Genomic DNA, 23,050 nt, shown 5'->3' on the forward strand with positions numbered 1-23,050 from the left:
TTATGAGATTTCATGTTCAGCTGGCATACCTAAGTGCTATTCCTCTACTTTCTCTTTACAGAGCACCAGTAAAATTATTTCTTTCTTCTTTAATCCCCACTTCCACTTCTGGTGTTATATTTCAGTTTCTAATGTTTTGCTTTGGCTTTTTGTCAGAAAATTTTTAGTTTACTTCTACTGTAAGAAAACCCTTGATTTAAAGATACTAGCATCTGTCCAAAAGCTGCTTCGAGTAACCTCTTCTTTTTACAGAGCTGTTCAAGCATCCCTTTACCATTTCTTTAAAAATCTCATATTGGATGTACTGTTTCCCATCTTTGCTGGGTAAATTGGTGGCAACATGGCAAATATTTGATGATATCTGTTTAGGTTAGGTCTGCCATGTTTTATTTCACTTGAAAGAAGCAAAGTAAAATCCAAAGTGTATTTATTTTACTAAGGAAAACTACTATCTTATTCTGGCACAATATACCGTTCAGAAAAAACTGTTAGCTTTTACTGATTTTACAAGTGAAAACAGAGATTTTGCTCAAAGCTGAGGAAGCAGCACAGCTAAAAATGTGAGCTCTACTCCTTTATGTGAATTAATGGAATTGTTCAACATAGGCCCAGTAAGTTTCAGTTTTCAAATCAGTGCATGTGATAACGCCAGCAATCATTTAAATCCATAGGGTAGTTCAGGCCACTTTTGACTTGCTGAATCTCTGTTGCTGCTTAATGGGAGAAGAAAAGATTGCAGCTGGCTGAGCTGCCATTCAAAAGAAATTTTTCCAAACTGAATGCACTGAAATCATCAAGTTAGACATAGAATCCTACAGTGCTTTTCTGTCCTCTTCTTTAATCAACTTAAGCTGAAAAAAGATTTGTCTATGTTGAACACTTAATTTATAGCCATTAAATTAAAAAAAAATATTGTAATGATCATTTATTTGGCAGTCATAGCCATTAATTTTGTCATTTGATTTAGAAGGAAAAAAAGTCACTTTTATTTTGTGTATTACTACATTTTTCTAGTTCTGGATGGATTTTTATAAAGTATTCCTGCAATCACAGTAATTCTGAGGCATCTTAAATCCCTTGAAGTCCTTCTAACTAGAGCATTTAGTTTGATATGAGCCATATTTGTAGTATTTTACTGTGAAGCAGCTTTTTCCTCATGATTTTAACTTTTTTGTGTTTCATGTAAACTTTGACATGAGATTCTTATTTATGTATTTATTTTAACTGTCTTCCTCCTTTTTTCAGATGAAGATGATATTGAAGAAAAAGAAAATCCTCTTGTTTTAGGAGAGGGAGGTGAGAGTGGTGGACTTGTGCCTGGAAAATCTCTAGTATTTGCAGCCATGGAATTGCTCATGTTTATCCTAGTACGGCACATGCCCCATCTAAGTTCAAAAGTGTCAGATTCTCCGAGTCACATTGCTGCCAAATCCCACCTCTCTGAAGAGAGTGCTCGTCTTGTGGCTGCCACTGTTACTATACTGTCAGACCTGCCTTCGCTCTGTTCTCCAGCAGGTAAAGTACAGACAAAGTACCTGCAAGTGGTTACTGTAGGGGGAAGTGTAGTGAGTGTGTGATACTACAAAAACCCTTTAAATATATTTTTACAGGATGCTTTAAGGTCATCTATTGAAAATGGTTTTTAGGTTCTAGGATCAAGTAAGAACTCAGGCTTTTCCAGGGAGCCAACATTAGGAAAATGATGTGAAGTTTGGATGCGTGCTCTAAGTTTGCTGAGGAAATGAGCTCATTATGATTTTATTGTGTTTTTTTTTTTATTATTTTTTTTCCTTCCTTTTTTACCTCTCGTGATTTTGAAGCCTGGTGACCAATTTTAATCATATTATAATAGAAGATAGACATCTCAGGGATAATTAAATTCCTGAGAAGCAGCTGTATGATAAAGAGAATCCTTCTGAGGAAAAACTAGCACAATTCAGCTATGGTACACTTTGTTTTGCAGCCCTTGGCTATCAGTCATCCCAAATGCAACTCTAAACTAAATGGAGCTTTCTTCTGCTCAGGTAGACTGTCACAAAGTATATGTCTAAACTACAGTAATTGTGCTGAGTGTAGTTCAGCAGAAAAGGATACAAATACGTTGGAAGCCCTGCTCTTTTCAATTTGGTTTTTGGAGAACAAATCGTTTAGGAGCTTATCATGGATTTCTACAAAGTTTTATGCGCTGATGTAGACAGGACACTGTAGAGGTTGATCCCGTAGCTAAATGAATGGTAAATAATGTATTTGGAGGAAATCATGCTCAGAGAACAACATGGGCTATCTTCAAATAGACAGTTCATGCCCAAAAGTTCTTAATTAAAAATAAATAAATAAAAAGGCAAATTTTGAGGTGATCTGGAGTCCTGAACTATATTGTATTTGATTCTTGGCTCTTTTTGCTTTCTCCTTATTTTTAGGGTAAGAAGAGTAAACATACTACTTGTGTGTTGAATGAAGTGAAGGCATGACTGCCAACATTTGGCAGTGACCAGTGAAAGTAGCTACAAAACTATTGTTAGTCTCTAGAGACTGTTAGAGTTGTGTGTTGTTTTTTGTGTTTTGTTTGTTTTTTCCATCTAGGAGATGTAGGCAGCTGATAGCTGCAGGGAGGAGAGATAGTATGTAAGCAATCATTTGTGTTAGCTGGAACTTTGGAATTAATGGAAAGTTTGTACAAAGAATTTGTTGCTGTCTGAGAGATTTCATTTTTTCTTTTCTGGGCAATCTGATATAGAGGAACTGCTTTGAAAAGGGTGTTGGACCTCCAGCAGTACTTTCTGGTTGTAATTATTCTACTCAGTTTATTTCTCCTCACAGAATTTCAGAAGTAGGGAAGTGGCAAGATTTGTGTTTCCACAGATGTGGAAAAATGAGGCAGAGAAAAGATTAAGAATTAGGTACGGAAAGAGACAACTATCTGAAATGAGTTGTAGATTGATATTGTGCTCCTAAACCCAATACTTCCATTCTTTCAGTACTACCCTTCTTTCAATTCTAAAGGTGCTTGGAGTCCACATACATTATTAAAACTTGTTCTGTTGAAGTTCCCATTTGTCTTAAGTCAGGTTTTGTTATTTGACCAGTACTTCTTGAATTCGCCTAACTTGCACTAGGCAGGACTGGCTGCATAAAATGTCCAGGTAGCTGTTGATTTCTTCAGAAAAGCACTGCTCTAGGAGGAGGATTGTTTTTGTCTCCTTTGTAGAGTAACCACGTGACTACAGCTTTTGTCCAGAATGTCAGTCACCCAAATTAACTTCCTCATGCTGCTTCTGAGGCTTGTAACACCCACTAGCTTCCTTGGAAACTGCCCTAACCTGGACACCTGCTTCCAGATCTGTTACTGTATTTCTTTATTTACAGGATCCTAGTCATATGCAGATCATGTTTTAAGATATTTAATTCTCTCATGGATGCTATGCAGGGCAAAACTTCAACAGCTGAATCATCATTCTTGAATTGATAACAAGTGTTGGCTTGTACGAGTTTGATTGTGATATACGTCAGTAGTACTGGTGAATTAAATTACTGTTAAAATACTGACCTGAACATTGTTAACTGAATTGCAGTTTATCTTGCTAGCCATGTATACCCATTTTTAGAAAGCTAAAAAGATTATCTACCACATTGTTTGGAATTAACTCCAGAAATTCTACTTTGTCTTGTTTAGGTTGCATGACAGTGCTGCCCACTATCCTATTTCTAATTACAAGAGTATTGAAAGAAACAGCTGTAAAATCAGCAGATAATCAGGTCCCACCTCCAGTCAGTGCAGCCCTTCAAGGAATAAAAGCTATTGTTACTCTTCCAACAGTCAAGACTGATGAAACTCAAAAACAGTGGGCAAGTCTTATCCGCAGTACTTTGGCATCTGTCTTGGAATACTCGCAACCTGGTAAGTGGTTTTGCAGGGCAGGAAACTTAGAGAGCTGGGTTTTGCCTTAATGTAAAGGCAAGTATTGTGTCTGTCTATAATTTCATAGGTTGCATATCTGAGAGTTGGAGATTAAAAGTAGCAGTGAATTGCTTGTAAAACTGAAACAGGAGGAAGATCCGAGTGCACACAGCTTAACCAATACAAGTTATATAGTAGGTTGTGTTGAAGACAAACACAACATTGGCTTTAAGGAAATAAAGATATACCTTAGGAAATTCCATCACAGTTTTGTCCTTGTTGGTCTATTTTCTTTGGCAATATTGGTCATAACCTCCTATAGCTTAGGAGGTCATAACCTCCTAGAAATTTTGCCTTTTGCAACTCATCATGCAGGTCCTCTTTCTATAGAAAAGGTCCTTTCTTCAGGGTATTTTGCTTTACTAGTTTAGACTTTGCTCTTCCATTTTGAATTCCATTATAGAGTATTTATTTTGTGCTTTATATTTTCATCTCAGGTAATTTTATCAGTCTTAATAGTTTCAGATAGTGACCTGTTTCTGGAATTTGGAAATCAACCTCCTGATACTGATCAGTCTTTCTGACACCTGATCAATGTCTCGCAAGTAAAATCTGAAGGAGTTCCAAGCTGAATTCACTTCACTTCCTAGGCCATGCCTCAATTTCTGTGACTACTGGCAACTCTAGAGATGTTTGCAAGGCCTGAGCAAACTATCATTTCCACCCCTCCTTTCCTCTTTCCACAGAGTACCTGCTAAGTTAAATGAAAGGAGATTTTAGTTGCCAAAACTGTGTTTGTAGAGGAACTGATCTGTTTGCTGAAACTGCAATTGTTCAGTACTGTACGTGGACTAAACACTTCAAATTAAGCCTCAAGGAAAATGGCAGTCTGTATCTTTTAAGTGCTTGCTGACAGAATTTGTGTAGTCTTAATGACAATGAATGTTAGTGAATGAATGTGAAGACAGCAAGGGATAATTGTGGCAAAGTTCATACTGGAGTAGGAAATTCACAATACCGTTGCAGGCTTTCAGTGGTTAGAAAAAACTCTACCCCTGCCAAAAAAAATCTGTTACCCACCAGCAGGATGTCTGCTGTGTCTGTTTAGAGAACTACAGGCTACTTTTTTGGTTCCCATTTGTACTTTGCCTTGCTCTTCAAAAAGTAAAAAAGATGTACGGTTTCAGTTGCATAGTTAGCAAAAGAGAGACACAAAGATTTGTAATTTACATAATGGCAGTTCAGCCAAAAAACGTCCCATTGCATCCCCAAGGAACCATTTATAAAGCCCGAAGAGAAGCTTGAATGGAGTTACTCATGTTGCATATACAAAGTGAGTAGGTAATTGCAAACAATCCTGAAAATGTCTGAAGGGGAAAGATCAGTGTATTCGCATTATCCAAGTCAAAATTCTAACTTGATCCGTCACATCAGCTCTTGTCTTCCAGCTTTTCATTACTGTAAAGGTTCCCCAGTTCATCTTCCTACAAGCATTACTGGGCTTTAGGCTCTTTGCAGACGGTTCCTTGCAACAGCATAAATTTTCGTGTTCCTTTCCAATCTTTTGTGAAGTGGGGCATACCACCCAGGAATCTAAGCAAGGTCTGCTGCATACAATTTCAAGTCTCGTAATTCAATAAAATTCAAAACAAAACCCACCACCACCCAAAAACAAAGAACAACAAAACACAAAACCCTACCACATGTTTATCACTTAATGCTTGGAGTCCTTTTTTTGAAGTGAGTTTTCACATTGTGGCTAAGCCAACCTAATGACTAGCTGACATCTGTAGAAGGATGTCATACTGCCTTTGTTTTGGTGTCTATATAGCTGTGGCTTCATTGGTTCTGTTCTCCCTTGAGAGTCATAGCAATCTGGCAACAAAACCAACAGAGAAGTACTTAATTTTTCCCCTGTTGGTGGAGCTTCATGAATGAGATCCACGAAAGCTGGTGTAAGGAGAAAAAAGAATGGCAACTGCAAATAGAGATGAATTAGAAAAGAAGGGAAGGTTAAAGTAGGACTACCCTTTTTTGGTGACAGAAGTCAGAACAGCTTGTCTGTTAGGTAAAACCTCACGTTAAGTGAAAGTTGTTGCCTGTGTTTATCAGTTTTTTACTCTGCTGTATCAGCTGAAGAGAACAACAACAACAAAAAAAGAAAAACTTTTCCCCATATTTAATGGGGAAAAGATTCAAAAATACATTTCCCCACCTTGTTTCCACATTGAAAACAAAAATGTGACTTGTTCAGAGAAGCGTGGATGATGTTTTTGGCTTGGTATTTGTTTTGGAAAGTTTGAATCACTTTATTTAAACAGCTATTAGAAAAGAGTTGTTCAGCTTTAAATTTTCAGTCACAGTCAAATAACAATAAAAAAGTGATTCTGTAATGAGAAATACATGTATTTGTATGCAGTTGCAAGTCTTTTTAAGGACATTTATTTCCTCTTTGAGTTTATTTGTGTTCACTTGGTTTTACTAAATAAATTCAAAACCCTTTTTGGAGTAAGCTAACAGTCTGTTTTTGTTTTTTTTTTCAGAAACCTCTAAGCCTGTTCTTGATGAAGTAAGCATACTTACAGCTATTGCTCTCTTCCTCTGGTCAGCAAGCACTGAAATAATTGGAGTGCAGTCTTTGCAAAATGGATGTATAAACAGATTTAAAAATGCGCTAAATTCCAGTGATCCTTGGGTAAGATCATGATATAGGAATGTGGATGATACATAGCTGAGAAAAAGCACTTGTGATACATTTACTATGTTTCCTGAATGTTTTGTGATGCCTTCACTTCAGAGACAGATACTGCTTGTCAAAATAATGAGACTTTCAGCATTGTGTTACAGAAACTCCTTAATGATCAAAACAACCCAAAGCAAGTGCTTTTAAGTAGTCTGTTCATGGCCTTGTGCCAGGTACCTGATGTGCAGCTTTCTAAAGGAAAAATGTGTTTGATATGTGAAATTTTAGCAAATGAAAAAGTACGGATACCAGAGAATAGTGAGGTTTTTACACTAAAACTGATATTTTCTAATACAAACTAAACCACGTTTGCTGCAGATAAAATTACAGCCCACGCTTCTGATGAACTTTGTGCAAATCCTATGCTTATTTTATATGTTCATACAAAACCCAGTTGAGAAAACATAATTCTGTGGTCACTGTCAAGGGCATCTACAGGCTGTGAATTCACTTCTGTCCTTTGCTTTGTCTTTATGAATTGTCTTCTAAATTCTTTTCTCACTAAAGAGAGAAAACAAAAAGTTGTAGCCTGACTTTTCTCAAGCAGGCTAATGTGCTCTATAGTTAGGCATAGCTGTTCCAGCCACTTATTCATCAGCACGGTTGAGTGGGTATACCAAGCTGCAGGTGGGAGCTAAAAATAAATAAATCTCTAGTTTTTCCACAATCAAGTACTGCAGAGATTCCTGAGAAGAAAAATACGCAGAAAACGCTGACCCATGTAGGGTCACATCAAGGCATTTAGAATCCTGTTTGGACGGAGGGTTCTTCTCTGCAGCACGGCTGTCCTTTTCCATGTGGATGTAAAACTCAGTTGGTTCTCTTCTGAAGCCTAACTTTGGATGAAAGGCTGCGTAAGATTTTAGTGTGTGAATGGCAGTGTCAGCTCTATCATGCAGAAACTTATGTCTTACTCTCCGTCAGCTCTGTATAAACACACAAACAGCGAAGTACATCTTTGCCCACCCTGCTGGCAAGCTCTCGGTGAGCTGGAACTTAACGCTAATTCTGTAATTCACAGGGAATGCTTTGACAGCAGCCAGATTGTGTCCACACTCCTTGCTGATGTGTAGAGCATATACTCTGTAATGCTTGTTGTGTGTTCATTCTGGTCTTTTAAATATAAACGAGTCATTACTGGATTTGGTTAAGTTACAAGGCACCTGTTTGTAATATAAGCATCAAACTGGTTATGGAGAGGGGGAACAACTCTTCTAAAGAAATACCACTGCCTTATAAGAAATACAGGAATGTTTTTTAATACTTGCCTGCAAGTCTGAAAGATTAGATATGCTATATAATAATATCCTGAAGGCAAGTTCATTTTCTGGAGCTATAGGCTCTCAGTTGAGAGACCCTTGTCTCTTAATGCTAATTGGTAAGTTCTGTGGGAGAGTGTGTAAGGCATCACACTCTTTGAAGAAGCCCTGGCTTTACTTTGCAGGAGTTTTTGTGGAATTCTGTGAATGCAAAGTAGTCACGGGATTTATGTTTAAAAATACATAGAGTAAAAGGAACTTAGATGGAATTCTGCTGTCAGATGGAGTTGAAAAACTCTTACTTCAATTATGTATGCATGCAAAAATAAATAAAACAGGCCTTTATTCAGTTTGAAGGCTGATAAGCTTAATTAATAACGAGTAAAGTTTCAAGAGTGTAAACAGAAAGGTAAGGGAATTATTTGGAGTGGTATGGAGCGATACAGGAATCATTTGTTGAACAAGGTCAAAAAGATTTTTCTCCTAATGCCTTACTCAGCATACTTTTCTACCATGGAGCTCTGTTAAAAAGCACAGAAATGTTATTTGAGGAATTGTTATTACTTCAGACCTTAAATACTGAACTCTACAGAAAACTTGCAGTCATATATTAACAAACAATTGGAGCTGCGTAACTCGTCTTTTCTTACTATTAGTTTTTATTATCTATCCTTTTAAATCAATATTTTTATTTATATATCTCTGTTTTCAGTCATCCCCCGTCTCCTCATGGATAGATCACTGTGTTCAGTAGTACTTCCTCTGGAATGTTTCTGTTCATGCTTGATAACTCCTTCTGTTCCGGCTTGAGTGTAGTTTGAATGTACTATGAATGTACTACTAGAATGTACTATGTTTTATCCACATACTTGTAGCGTTCTACCTTTTCAACTGCTCTTGGTTATTTGTGTAGCATTTGGAGAAAGGCGTTTGTGAACCCAACTCCATTCATAAAAGTTCTTCCAGATAAGACTATCAGTGAGTCATTTTCCCAAATGTTGACTTTACTATTCCCTGCATCTAGCAGAAAGAGGGGGGCAGGGGAGGAATTGAAAGGAAGGGAAGAGAGGAGAGGGATAGGCGTTCCAGTTCACTCTATAGCTACACATATACTTAAGATATACATGTATACATGATCATCTATATATAAGGTCACTTTGATCTGAGTCATTTTTATAGACTGTGTTATCCTTCAGAGATTGTATCTTCAAAAACATGAAATGCTATTCCATCTACTGTTAGTGGTGAGAGTTCTGAGACTTAAAGATGTTGTTTGCTGTGGACCCGTGTGGCTGCCCAGGATGACAATAGCTATTCCTTTATTTTCTCTGAGTTTCTGTTGTTTAACACCATTTGTACCTGCAGTTGATTCTAATTGGCCTTCACTTCTCTTATTGAAAACTGGTCTTACTCAGTTTGTTTCCTTCCTGCTGAGTTGGAGTTGCCTTTTTTTTATGTAGCACACTTATCTCACACACATAGATAGCAGATTTTATTAGAATTCCCTGAGTTAACAAATAACTTTGAGGACAATGTATTTATCTTGATTTCATTAGGTTCAAGCCAAGTGTTACCAGCTTCTGCTTTCTGTGTTCCAACATACCAATCGTGCCCTGTCAACTCCATATATTCATTCCTTGGCCCCTATAATGGTGGAGAAGTTGAAAGCTGTGGAAAGGAACCGCCCAAACAACAACCTGGAGCTGTTAGCAGTCCAGGAAGGAATTAAAGTCCTTGAAACATTGGTTGCCCTTGGTGAGGAGCAGAATAGTAAGTATTTAATTTTTCTAGATAAACGTGTAATTCTAAAATAAAATATTGAACACTACGACTCTTGCAGCTAGGAACTTGACGACATTTTCACAAAATATCTGTGCAACACACTTTTGTAATTCTATTACTAAAACTTGTGTATACATGGACTTATGTGATGTGTACAGTATGATTTCAGATTTTGGTGATTACAAAAAATCTAAATATGAACTGATGCAGCAATGCTTTTTTGTATTTGGAAATATACATGTAAATTTACTTTTTCCTGGTTTTTAACTTCTATTTTAGCAGACTTGTCACTTTTATCTGGTTGCTTCTGCCATCTCAACAAAGCTTGTTTAAAGAGACCCAGAAATTGAATTGTACTGGTCAGAATACCTAGATTTGTAGATGGAGCCTTCCATTTGCTTGGTAGATAGAATGCAATCTTACAGTTTAAGTTCAGTGAGAGTAACTGAAACAATGTAATAGCCAAAAGACTTAGTCTGCAGACCTTGATTGTAATCAGCATTTAAAATCAGTTGTAAAAATATTACTGTTTTTTTTCCCCAAATGTATTCCCTGTTCATATTTCTCTTCATTGATGATATACAAAAACATACTAAATATATGTTTTCTTGAGTGCCATTGTACTTCTGGCATAGCTGTTTCAAATACTTGTAAAATGGGGGAATAACTGAAATGAAACAAAGGATCAAAATCAGAGGAAACAAAACCTCTGATTTTCAATAGTGCTGCCAGGAGGTAATCACCCCATAGAGGTTTTGACATCTATATTAATTCTAGGGAAAAAAAAACAAACATTAATATTCAGATAACCTACACATTTTCAAGTAAGTGAGTTACCAATAATGTTTAAGTTCTTCAAAATTTTCAGTTAACATTTTACATGTTTCAGAGGTGTACTTGTATCCTTGCTAGACAGAAAAATTAGCCCTACTACTTTAGTTGTTTTTTTTTTTCTGTTTTCAGAATAAACTCTGTGCCATTTTCAGCTGTGGTCTCGTTAGTTTTTGCTAGCCCATTACATATTTGTAATGGTAGTTTCTGAATTGGTAACTTCCAACATGGAGTAATATACCAGACAAATGTCCCTGAATTTTTACTGAACAGTTGCATAGTAATAGTGGTTCTGTTATGCTCAATGGGGAGGCTGCTTTTCAGATTCAGTTGAATAATGTTTTTATCTGTCAGAAGAGAGTTTTAATGTCCTTTAATATGACAGTCACTCTACGTTTTAAGATCTGTTATCAATGATCTGCAGTCAGACTGTGCAAAGGCATCTCTAAAGATGTGTCAGGAGCAAAATAACTATGATGAACAAAAATAGAAGTCTGAAGCACAGTTCTGATAAGCAAGGTTTGAGTGACTAAAGGACAGGGAAGCATCTTCATTTTGTTTGTTCTTGATTTGCTCATTTGTAACTACAGTGCTTATTGTCAATTTGGAAGATGAAATAACACATATCAGACTAGTAACTGATGCAATTCTTTCTTTTGTTTTGTTTCCTTCTGATATGATTCTTACTTTTATTTTCTTTCACTTTTAGGAGTCCAGTTGCTTGCGCTTCTTGTTCCCACTCTGATCTCCTATTTGCTGAATGAAAATGCCTTTGCTTCTGCATCTACAGTATCTAAGGATCTTCATGAGTTTGCACTTCAGAATCTAATGCACATTGGTCCACTTTACCCACATGCTTTCAAGACGGTAATGGGAGCTGCTCCCGAATTAAAAACACGTCTAGAAACTGCAGTCCGAGCAAGTCAGGCCAGCAAAGCAAAAGCAGCTGCTAGGCAACCACCACCCACAGTACATTCCACCCCAACAATTAAACTGAAAACTAGCTTTTTTTGAATTACTTTTATTATTTTTGGACTGCTCACTAGTCAGAAGCATTACATTATCCCTGATGTGTTACTGCATATATGTCTGTGATTTTGTGAAATTTGTATGTTAAAGGCTAATAAAGCTTTGTGTAATTACTTGAAAGCCATGCATTACAAGGGAAGTGGTGTTACTAGTATTTGTATAGATTTTTGAGAAGTTGAATGTGATCATATTTATGAATTTATGTGATAAATTATCCACCAAAAAACCCTATTGTCTATCTCATGAAATTGTTTTATTTATTTTTAAAAGGTACCCTGAACCTTTTGGGATGGTTTTTGAAATGCAGTGGCTGTTATCCTACCATTATGGCAACACACTAACATGGTGGGATTGAGGGAAGAGGGGAAACTGTTGTGAAGTACTTACTGTATACCTTGGGGAATTTTGAGTGTAGAAGTATGCACTTTTGCCTTTTAAAACATACTAGGGAAGGGGATTGCCAGACACTGTAGATCATTTCAGCTTGCATGAAGAGACAGGAAAAAAAAAAAAAAGAAAAAAAAAGACAACTTTAAGACTTTCTCAAGGTGAACAGTCAAGCACGCGGTTGTAATAAGTTGTCTTTACTTATGTGATGTATATTTCGTTTAGGTCCATTTCCATGCTTGAAAATTAATAAAGGATTCCAAGAATCTAATACCCTATCTCTTCTACGATAAATTAAAAATAAAAAAATGCATTGAAAAATGACTTTATAAAGAGGACTGCCTGCTATCTGGAGTTTTGTAGCTATAGAATTTGGCCCTTGTAAGGTGCTGTGTGTTCACAGTCTCCCTGTTCTACCAGACGCTAGCTGAGTATGATGACTGTGTGTGTTGTTTTTTGTTCAGATTCCTAGACATTTACTACTTCCTCCAAAATTTTAGTGATATTGGATATATCTTATCTGTAGTCTTGATAAAGTTTGCAGAGCCAAATGCCTTGCGCCTTTTGCACCTTTACCAGTTGTAAGGGAGCAGAACACAAGCGTGAGCCAGGCTCCTCCAATTTTTCCTTCTCTTACCAAGCTTTTATTTTATTTATTATTTTTTATAAAAGCACGACTCCCATCTGAGTGAGTTTGATTTGCAGATTTTGGAGCTTAAAGAGAGCTCATGTGGTATGCTGACCTTACAGCACAAGAGCCAGCAACTCCCAACGGTCATGTCTGCCTTCTGCCAGACCTTACTCTTCATACTGGCAGAAGCAGAGAACCATGTATTTTCTTGTATATACAAGACTGACTTGCATGAATTTTTTGACACTGCTGTTGAATTTATAGACTTCCATATGGCTCTTTCTATACATTTTGCTTTATAGAGAAAAGTCATGTAACTGGAAGACTAGGCTAAGACTGTTCGGTTTCATCTCTTCTCTCTGGTGTTTTTCTGGATATAACAGGACTCTGTAAAAACTGTTTATATTTTAGAAGCTTCACTTGAACCTGAATATAACAAAGGAATAGTAAATGGAAATGAACATGATTAATAGTTGGTTGAAATATTTGTAGATCATTATTTTTGCATAATCACTTGCCTCTGGTCTTTCATTTCCCATAAAAGCTTATATAATCCTTTAAGGACCTTTGCAAAATGAAGGACAAGGTAATGCTTTTTTGCTCTTTGTATTTGGTGTGTGAAAAATGTTTAACATAAAGATACCTGAAAACCTTTAATTTCACACTGATTGTTTTAGCACTAAAGTGAGGACAAGAAGTTTGCGCCACAACAAGAAATGCAAACTCTAGTCTTTCAAATGTTTTTCATAAATGTGTTAGTAAGAATAGCTTTCAAGTCTTGTTCCTTTCCTACTGGAGTTAAAGATGCATGCAGCAGTAAAAATAGTATGCCGTACATGAGGAATAAAAGTAATTTCACTATTTTTGTCATCTTTGCGTAGTGGGATTTAAGTTGATCAAAATCTTAACACTTGCTCAACATTACAATGCTATTTTTGCTCAGCAGATGTTCTGAATGTGTTCAACATTTAAGGAGAAGTTCAGTGAAAGTGTAAAGGAAACTTTCACTACACAACTGAACACAAAAATTTCACGCATAAAAATTAGAAAAGTTGATAACCTGCTTCATTCCTCCCCCCAGGTAGTCTAGTAATTGACAACCGGTATTTGTTAGAAACTTTTTGTCTATAATCACGGTTGTCTTTATTTACCGTAAGTTTTTTATCTCTGCACTTTCGTGCTTTGCTTACACTGTTATTAAAAAGACATCTGAAAACTCAGAAAAGGGGGGTGGGGGGAAGTGTAGCAATCAAGCATAACTGAAGTCTGTAGAAAAACAGTAAAAATGTTAGCAGAAGGGAAAATAATGCTAGATAGATACAGAGATACAGGGAAGGGAGAGGTTTTTCTGTGTACATTGTGATGGTATACAACAGGCTCGACTTCGTTTGTGTACGTGCTTCTCCGGTTTCTAGTCTTTGTTTGCTTTACTTGCTCTGGATATGAAAAGTATAACCATGTGGTTTTACATAATATTTTTGCATCAAACTTCATTTGATTAAAAAAACAAAACTTGAAAAGTCTGTAGTGTTTATTGTGTCACGTGTCGTGTATTGCCGCCGGGCCCCCCCCCGGCCTTTTTTTGTCACACTCCTTTTCATCTTTTTGTTTCTGGCCATTTTGCTGCGCTTTTTCATGAAGCTTGTTGCTCCGTTTCCCCTTCAAGTCTTTCCTCTCCGCTGTTTCCTTCCTTTCTCAGTGAGCCTTGTTGTTCTGCCCTGTTTCTCTACCAGGTTTCCCCCAGACTGCGTTCCCTGCTGGGTGCTTTTGGTGATGTTCCCCTCTGGTTCCTGATCCTTTCTGTAAGCTTCCTTAATTATTTTTCCCCTCTTTAAAAGCACTCAGAGGCTGTCCCCCAGCCGCAGTTATAACTTCTGAGGTCTAGGTTACGAAGCAAGTGCAATTTCGGAACAGCTAGGTCGAAACAGGAAGCGCTGCTTGAGCAAGCAGCTCATGGGGCACGTAGGGGCTGATGTTGACGCTGCGAGCTGAGGATGTCCCATCGTGGCTCCACAGCCACCCGTCTGTAGCTCATGCAGTCCTCCACGTGTTTCTGTCTTCACAGGGAGAGGCCAGGGAGCTGCTAGCACGAAGCCCCGCTGTAAAGCCTGGTGGCGGTGGTGTGCATCGTTCTTTAGCAAGCCTCTTGGGGTAATGGGTGTAACAGAGATTGAGCCCAGCTTTGATATTATTGTGCTTCTGGAAAAGGTATGGGAGAGCAATGCTTCTGACAGCTTGTGCCTTCAACCTGTGCTGTTGCCATTGGTTTAAAAAAGTCTTGTTTAGCCTTTCAGAGGAGGCGGTGTGGTAATTCCTGAGAAACGCTGTTGTGCTGTTCCAAAGGTTTTTGGGAAACCCTGTAGTCCTGTGATGGATCTGTGGTTTCCAGCACCTTGGCACTGAGCAGTGCTCAGAACCTGGCCAGACAAGAACAGAACCTAACAGCCAGGAGCTGAAATGGCAGCCACTGACGGCAGTCTGTGGAGCTGCAAGGACACATGTCCCTTTCATGTCCCCAAGGTGGGCCACGAGGATCCCAACCCACTAACGTCCTGCAGGGAGACACAGATTACTTTTAAACTGAGCAGCAGGGCCCCGTGCTCTCCCTGCTCCTCGGAGCCCCAGCGTGGCACTGTGTGGGCAAGAGGCTCCCTGGCTGCGCCGTCGGTCCTGAACGACGGGCGGGGAGGAGGAGGAGGAGGAGGAGGAGGAGGAGGAGGAGGAGGTGAAGTTCCCTCTCCCGGCCTCCCCTCGCCGCCGCCCGTGGGCACTACATCTCCCAGCAGGCCTGGCGGCCGGATCGCTCTCCGGGATTGTCCCCGCCGGGCCGCGGTAGCAGGCGGCGGGGGCGGCTGTCAGGCGGTGACGGCGGCGGGCGGGACGCGCCCAGGTCGCTGCCGCTACCGGGACGCGGCTGGGCGGGGGCGGCGGCGGCGGCGGGCGGCGGAGCCGGCCCGGCCATGGACGAGCAAGCGGGGCCCGGCGTTTTCTTCAGCAACAACAACAACAACAACGCGCTGCTGCTGCCGCCGCCGGCCGGCGGGCCGGGGCTGGAGCCGGGAGAGGCGGCGGCTGCGGGAGGAGGAGGAAGCGGTGGTGGCGGCGGCGGGGGGGTCTCCGGTGCCGCCGGGCCGGTGCCGGCGTCCCGTGCTCAGTACAGCGTGCCGGGCATCCTGCATTTCCTGCAGCACGAGTGGGGCCGCTTCGAGGCGGAGCGCGCCGAGTGGGAGGCGGAGCGGGCGGAGCTGCAGGTAGGGAGCCCCGGCGGGGCACGGCGCGACATGGCGGCGGGCAGGTACCCCCGGCGGGGCACGGCGCGACATGGCGGCGGGCGGCTCCCGGCCGCTCCCCTGCCCCAGCCGCCGGGGGCCTGCGGCCGGGGGAGGCGCTCGGCTGCCCCCGGCGGTGGGGCTGCCGGGCTGCGGCGGGCGCCCGGAGCCGTCGCGGGGTGCCGGGGCTCGGCGGCAGCTGGTGGGAGGCAGCGGGAGCGCTGCCCTCCTGGGGGAGCTTCCTCGGGGTTGTTGACCCGAGGAGTCTCGGTTGTAAATCCGCACAGCACGCCTTAGCGGGAGCCGCTGTTTGGCCCCCCAGACGTGTCTGCTGGGCTGCCTTCGGGGTCTCCCGTCCTCACCACTAACTCTCTGGCCATCTCTTGTCTTTCTGTTCCTTTCTTTGAAGGTGCTGTCTTTGTAGAGAGAGTCTTGAGCCAGTTTAGCAACATCAACCACTTCTCTGTTCTTTTTATTATTATTATTGTCTTTTCCTTTTATTAATTAGCAGGAAATTCACCCCTTTAGTTGTACTTTCTATACTAACATCGAGCAAAACCCCCCTGAGAAGAGTGGCAGATGCGACACTCCTCGCCCAGGGTTGGTTCCCTTGCAGGAACTCAGAGGAAGTGGCCGTGAGCGTGAGAGGGATGTAATTTTTATTCAAACATCAGTGCTTCGATGCAAAATTGGTTAGTAGCAGAATCACGTTTCTATTCGCTATGGCCAGTAATTATTATGTAGACAGTAACTAGCTTAGGCTCATACAACAAGAGCATTGCGTGTCACATATCGAGGTGTTTATGAGGCTCCCCTGGGTATTTTTGCGCAGCTGATACAGGTCTCACAGACTGCTTTGGAGAACAACATCTGTTTTACAGGTCCTCAGAAGTTCTGCCAGTGCTCTCCTAGTAATAACACCGTGCATGTTTATAGTGCCCTTCAAGACAAGAGGCAGGCATGCCATTCCTCCCCTTCTTCCCCCGCCTTCCCAAGCATCCCTCAAAAGCTCGCTGAGTGTCACAGATGAGACAGCAGGAAGGAAGCAGAGTGCTGAAGCTGTGTGCCGAAGTCGTGTGTTCTCGGTGGCAGAACCGTGAATATAACCCGATTAAAAGTTGTTTGCTTCAACTCCTTCGGCTCTTGCCAAAACGTCTCAATAAAGTTATAATTAGCTGTGACTGGCGTTGCCACAAGCCGTAACAGCATTTATCTGCTGCAGAGTCATGTTCTGAAAGGTGCAAAATTCTTGGCTGTCTCTGCAGGCATCGGGCATGACGTCTGCTGTGACCGTGTTCGGTCGAATGTGCTTTGATCCGTGTGCGAGGTTTGCGTTAGGGGTTCGGCAGCTGCAGGAGGGCTTTTCGAGGCGGTGCGTGTACAAGCGAACGATGAGCAGCGTTAATTAAGAACAGACTCCACGCTGCTTCTGAAGCCTTTTGTTGGCCTATATATTTGGAAGTGTTTAACAGAATAATGGAAATTTGAGGTCATGCCTTTTCTTGAGATAGAGATACAATGCTCCTGATTGTACTTCACTGGCCTTCCGTCCAATGTAAATTAAATGTTAGATTGCCTGCTCTCTTGGAAGGCTGTGTGGCAAGGATCCTCTTTGGTACGGTGTTGTTAGTATCCCATAAATTTTCTAATTCATCTTGCTTCTTAGAGGTAGACTTTTTATCTCTAGTTTCTTACTGCTGTGATATTTAAATACTTGAGATATTGCCCTGCTTGGCTGCAGCTCTGCAGTCAGTGATTAGTTAAGCTATACTCTCTTTCTGAAAACCACCTCGTAAGTCAATCCAACTGTGATTTCCTGTCTTCCTTTTCTTCCCCTCTGGGCTTCTTTTTCTTTTTTCTTTTTCTTTTTTCTTTTTTTTTCCTTGTAATTAGTTGTATGGAATTAAATGTGATATTCAGCTGGAGTACCTTTCTGTTGAGTTATGTGGTGCTTATTCGGGTGACGCACACCCTTTCCTGGAGTTTAGAAAAATACATGAATTGACATGTCAGGCATCTTGCTCTCTGCTCCTGATTACTGGTCTAACACTGCTTTCCCAAGGTCTTTCTTCCTGTCAAGTGCCTAAATTTTGCTTTCCCTGGCAAATATCCATGTTTGCTGTGATTTTCTAATTACTTTTCTGTAATCTTTAAAAACTATTCTTGCCTCTATTATATAATCTTCCTCATTCAGGGTGAAAGAGGACTTCAATATTTATGTCTACGCAAGTATCATTAGTAAGCTGTGTATTTCAAGTCAAATTGAAAACAGATTCATCCAGGGCTTCCATAGATGCTTATATGCTAATTATGCATTTCACTATTAATGCTTGCTTTGTCTTTACAGTACTCTGACATCTGCAGATTGAAAAATTACCCTAATAATAAACTTTCATGATGCCTTGTGTAGTAATTCACTAGGAATAAAAACTAACTTCACTATTTTTCCTTCTGGTATTCACAAATGTTTTATAGTGCTATCGCTTATTTTTGTATCCTTTCAGAAACAAGCAACTTTCTTTTTGTTAAGTTCTCTGGCAGCTGCTTGGGAGAGTTGACAAGAACAGGTTTCCTGTTCTGCAAAAAGTTTAAGCTTCAAATATTTTTTTTCACTCTGCATTTTTCTGGACTGCATTTCCATGGCATTTCCAAGTTGTCATTATGCGTTGGACCGGCCCATCCCAAAACAGCCGACAGCTTGATCAAGAGACGAGCACATGCACAGACCCACGGGCATTTTCATCTTTCCTCAAGGCGCACGGAGTTTTATCTGCTGCCTGGCCTTAGCCATGGGCCTTCTGACTGCCTGGGGGTGCCATGGGCCTTCTGACTCCCTGTTTTGCTCCGTTGTTGGTGGCGTTAATGAACAGCGTTAATGAGCTGTGTTAATGAGCAGCGCCCCGCGCTCTGGGGCAGCATGTGGGGGCCCTGTAGCGGGAGCAGAGTCAGTGGGGAAGGCTTCCCAGGGGAACGCTCTGTTGCTCTGTGGGAGTAAGGTGCATGTTTTGCTTTTGACAAATTAATGTCTTTCTGGCAAAGATGCTGGTTTGCAGATACTCTGCTGCTGTGTCTGACATTTCACAAATGCTCTAAATTGCAGCAAACTGCTATACTGTGTGTAACTGTATGTATAGGCACTCCATACCCTGCTAAGGAATTTTCTCTCTCTGTCCGCTCCACTGAGAGTTTTCATTTCTTCTGACTGGTAACTGCTTTTCCAATGTGGTGGAATGGTTGGAGTAGTGGGACCCGATACGGTTACGCCGAAATTGCTTTGACTAGGTAAGCTTTCCTCTGAGAGGGTTTGCAAAGAGGTTGTGGAGAAAGGCGAATATCCTGTGTTTGTCCCTCTGCAGCCCTGTTGAAAATATTCCTGTTGTAAGACGGTGCCAAGAGGGGGGAGAGAGAGAGAGGAGAAAAGATGATAGGGAAGGAGTTAAGAAATGAGATAAAATGTGGTTAAATGATAGCAAACAACTGTAATAAAAGGAATGTGGTGGAAATAACAGATAAACACTTGAGGTCAGTTATGGAAGTCGGATTTAGCAATAGCAGCTCCCTGGGGGTCGCTGGTGGTGATCTTCCCTCCTGCTGCTGCTTTTCTGAGGCAAAAGACAGGCAGTGAAGCCAGGCTCAGTGAATGGCGAGATTGTGTCCTTGGAGATAGACGAGCTAAAGTAATGAGGAGAAGGGGCAAATCAGACAGATGGCTCTGGCTATTTATAGTGTGTTTTAGGACATTGGTTACTTGATTCAGAAATAGTTGATATTTACTGTTAGTTGGCTTTTAGATCATGGTCTTCTTATTGAGTTAATGTTTCTAGTCAAAAATCATTCTGATAGCAGGACAATACTGAAATACTGCTCAGAGAAAAGGAAGCGAATGCTGAGCTGATAATATCAGCTGTTTAGTTAGAAGAAAACTCCTGTGGAGTTGCATGTGGTTTTGCCAATAAAATGGAAGATAAAATAACATTTGAAGAAGTTTTGTTAAGATTTTTCAGATACGAACATGTACATTGAATCTCGGAGGTTCTCTGTGAAAAACAAATTGGCAGAAGTGCTGTGGAAGCAAGTCTTTGATAAAATATTTCTTCTGGTAAGGCAGAAATTACAAAGAAAACAGTGATCAGTATTAAATTTCTTTCCACCCCAAAAGGACAATATTTTGAACTTACGTGTTTCAAATACATCAGATAAATCAAAAGAAAAGTGGATGAAAATAAGTCAGAAGCCTGAGGCATGTTTAGTTGGGAAAGAAGATGCTAACCGGGTCTCAGTGACTACCAGATGTTATTCTGACAACTTCTTTTAGCAAACTTTGTAGTTGCCAAATTCATGTGAAGCAAAGAGAAGCATCTGCGCTCCTATTTCTCCTGTTTGTTTGCTGACATGCGTGACTACCAACTAATCCCCGTATTCTCATTGATAAGCCGTCATGACTTGTCTTATTCAAACCAGGAGGACTGGTGGGAGTAGATGCTGAGTGACTAAAGAGCCGCATTAGCGAAATCTGTAGCTTTTGTGGAGAAGTAGGATGTAAATAAAATCTGATGAGACTGGTTCTTTGCAGGTGTGTACTTGAGTTTTATAGACTTGTGATATTATTTTTGTTATTGTATAAATGATCCCAGAGTTTCCAAGCAGTAAATTTTCACATTCTTCTCAAATCTGTTAAAACCTGTAAGTTAGCGAAAGTGCAAGAAATGCTTTTTAAATGGGTCTAACTCTTTTAGGGAGGTGCTGCTGTAAATGTAAACACGGTATGAGCAGGATAGAAATTTGTGAAGGTGTGAAGGCTTACCATTGTCTGCAAGTGGTCTTTCAGGCTTAGAAACTTTTTTCACAAAGTGTTATACTTCAGAATAACAAAGTATTTTCTGATTTTCATGATTTGCTATTTAATTTTTGAATTAATACTAAAGTAAGAAATGAATAATTTGTATTGGTCTAGGTGCACAACTTTGTTTTTTTCGTGTCAGGTTAGCCTATAGTGAAGGATCATGTGTCTTTTTGGATGCATGTTTATAAGCTAAACTGGTATGGCTGTGCACTACTCCAGCAGTAGGACTCATTTTTCTGTTGAAGGTCTTGGCTCATGTCACTTTTATTGCATAAGGGGTAAGTAACTTTGCACTGTTTGAACAAGAAGTTGCAAATATAACTCGCCCTTTATCTACGTTTCAGTAGACACGGAGAGTTTATTTACTAATTCTAGACCAGGCTGCGTGAGATTCCCAAAGGAAGATCACATGCATCTGAAGGGATTTTTGGCTCACCTTGATTTAATGCTAAAAGAAATAAGGCTATACAAACGTTAAGCCTCAACTAAAATTGATACCTGCATGCAGTTCTGTGAGAAAATGGGTTTTGGTCAGCAAGCTACTCACATCTTTGGTTTCACAAGGCTGCCAGGCCTCCTCAAGTCATCTTTTCTAAGTTTGTTAGCTAAGAAGTGGCAAGAACTGACTGATAAAACAGGAAAGGGATTGTCATCTTTTACTTTTTAAATACTGAGAAATGCTTAGAGAGTTGAAACAGATCTTCTATATTGCTTTAGAGCTCTCAGGATCCAACCTCTGCAGGCAATACACCAAAAATAAAAACACCCTCAAGAGGGAAAATGAGGGTTTACTTTATTATAGTGGCCTGCTTGGTATGTGGTGGTAGTTTGGTTCATCTAGAATATTTCATTTTCCTATTTGTAAAGAGCTTGCTAATACAAACCAAAAGAGAATGTACTGAAGTAAGCCAGCAACAAAGAAGTTAAATACAAGATTGCAGAGTGGAAAGATTGCATTTTTCTGCTCTAGCCAGGGATATGCTTCCTTTTAGGGCAGTCAGGCGCATAGGGCAGGATTGCAAAAGCATCCAACAGAACCGGCATGCATAATGTTCATAACCATGCTTGTAAACAGGAGGTAAGAACAAAACTATTTGATTTTGTGTCTGCCCCGCTTGGTGCTGCAGTCACCTTAGGGTGTCGGTGCGTGCCTGAGGGCACGGCGTAGGTGTTTGTGGCTGTGGCAGCGAAAACCAGTAGTGTGTGCCCAGTGCCTTGGCAAATGCTCGTGCAGTTGTCTCGTTCACTCCTCTTCGTGTGGCAGAGCCACTGCCTTTCTCCTTCAGATTTGTTCTCCCTTGTCTCGCGGTACCGAAGTGATGCATTCGGACCGTGAACTTCCATTGTTGTGGTTCAGATGCGGGCCAGAAGTCTGCGTATTGGTCTTGGCGCTGGTTGCTGTTGCTGCATTTCTGCCCTTCTGTGCGTGGGATCTTGTATGGCAAGTGGAAAGGAATTTTATTTGGACATTCACAGTTTGGACTTCAGCTCATAATACGCTGCTGTTTTGTGACAAGGCACCACAGCGATACAGAATTACATCATGTCTAAGATGTCATCACTTTGTCCTTACGTCAGTCTGCGTGGAGCATGCTCCTATGACTCAAAAGGAAAAAAAAAGTTAATGCTCACCACTTAAGTGTAATACAGAAAGGACTGAAGGATTAAAGAGAATTTTAATTCTGAAGAGTGATTAAATAAGCTGAATGTATATTGCTTGTCTAACTCAGTGGATACTTTAATGTTTGCAGTTGCTAGAATAGTGCAAGGCAGTACTGAAGAGCGGATAAAAGAGAGACTGGCTATCTGAAAAGAGATCTACATTGTAAAGGACTTCACACTGCAGAAATAAAAGTGTTCCTGTTGGGTGAGATGATGAAATTAGTAATCAAGGTATCGCCAGGAGTAAATTAGTAAATCATCTTTGATTCTGGATGACCTACTAGGAGTTTTAAATTGACTGATAATTAGATGGTTTTGAAACAATCTTTTCAAAGAGACGAGGAATGTAAGCAAATGGCTTTTGCAACTCTCTTTTCTTACTGTAAGCTATATTTTTGATCTCATTTGGATGGTTTAACTTTTTTAGTGCTTATCTCTATTGCCAGTAACTGATGCCGATTTTTGGAGTAAAATCAAATCCTGAAATACAAAGCAGCAAGCGTGCTTTAACCTGGTGATGGTTTAGCAGTTCAGACCTCACGTGCTCAGCAGAATCACATGTTCTCTCCAATGCGAAGCGTTCAGAATCAGTACCTGCATCCTGCTCCTGCCAGCAGTCCTACCGCATTTTGGGTTATCTTGAATGGCTGCAGGCATGTATGGAAGCATTCTAGCTTCTGTTTGCTGGAGGACTGGGAGCTGCAAATTTGTGGGTG

At 40.5% G+C, this 23,050-nt stretch overlaps 2 protein-coding genes across 6 annotated transcripts in view; both read left to right on the forward strand.

Annotated features, from left to right (window-relative positions):
• HEATR5B (HEAT repeat containing 5B) overlaps positions 1-14,074 on the forward strand; it is a 55,658-nt gene extending 41,584 nt beyond the window's left edge. For both annotated transcript variants that reach the window (XM_035323003.1, XM_035323001.1), the window contains exons 32-36: positions 1,246-1,515; positions 3,674-3,898; positions 6,442-6,593; positions 9,457-9,670; positions 11,223-14,074. In XM_035323003.1, the coding sequence (XP_035178894.1) occupies positions 1,246-1,515; positions 3,674-3,898; positions 6,442-6,593; positions 9,457-9,670; positions 11,223-11,527 (1,166 nt within the window). In that variant the 3' untranslated portion in view covers positions 11,528-14,074. The remainder of the gene's footprint in view (positions 1-1,245; positions 1,516-3,673; positions 3,899-6,441; positions 6,594-9,456; positions 9,671-11,222) is intronic.
• A 1,331-nt stretch (positions 14,075-15,405) lies between these two features.
• STRN (striatin) overlaps positions 15,406-23,050 on the forward strand; it is a 65,088-nt gene continuing 57,443 nt past the window's right edge. For 3 of the 4 annotated variants that reach the window (XM_035319891.1, XM_035319892.1, XM_035319894.1), the window contains exon 1: positions 15,406-15,811. In XM_035319891.1, coding sequence (XP_035175782.1) covers positions 15,521-15,811 — 291 coding nt within the window. In that variant the 5' untranslated portion in view covers positions 15,406-15,520. The remainder of the gene's footprint in view (positions 15,812-23,050) is intronic. The other variant, XM_035319893.1, reaches the window with a different exon arrangement.

The sequence above is a fragment of the Oxyura jamaicensis genome, chromosome 3 (genome assembly GCF_011077185.1).
Source record: "Oxyura jamaicensis isolate SHBP4307 breed ruddy duck chromosome 3, BPBGC_Ojam_1.0, whole genome shotgun sequence".
Lineage (NCBI taxonomy): Eukaryota > Metazoa > Chordata > Aves > Anseriformes > Anatidae > Oxyura > Oxyura jamaicensis.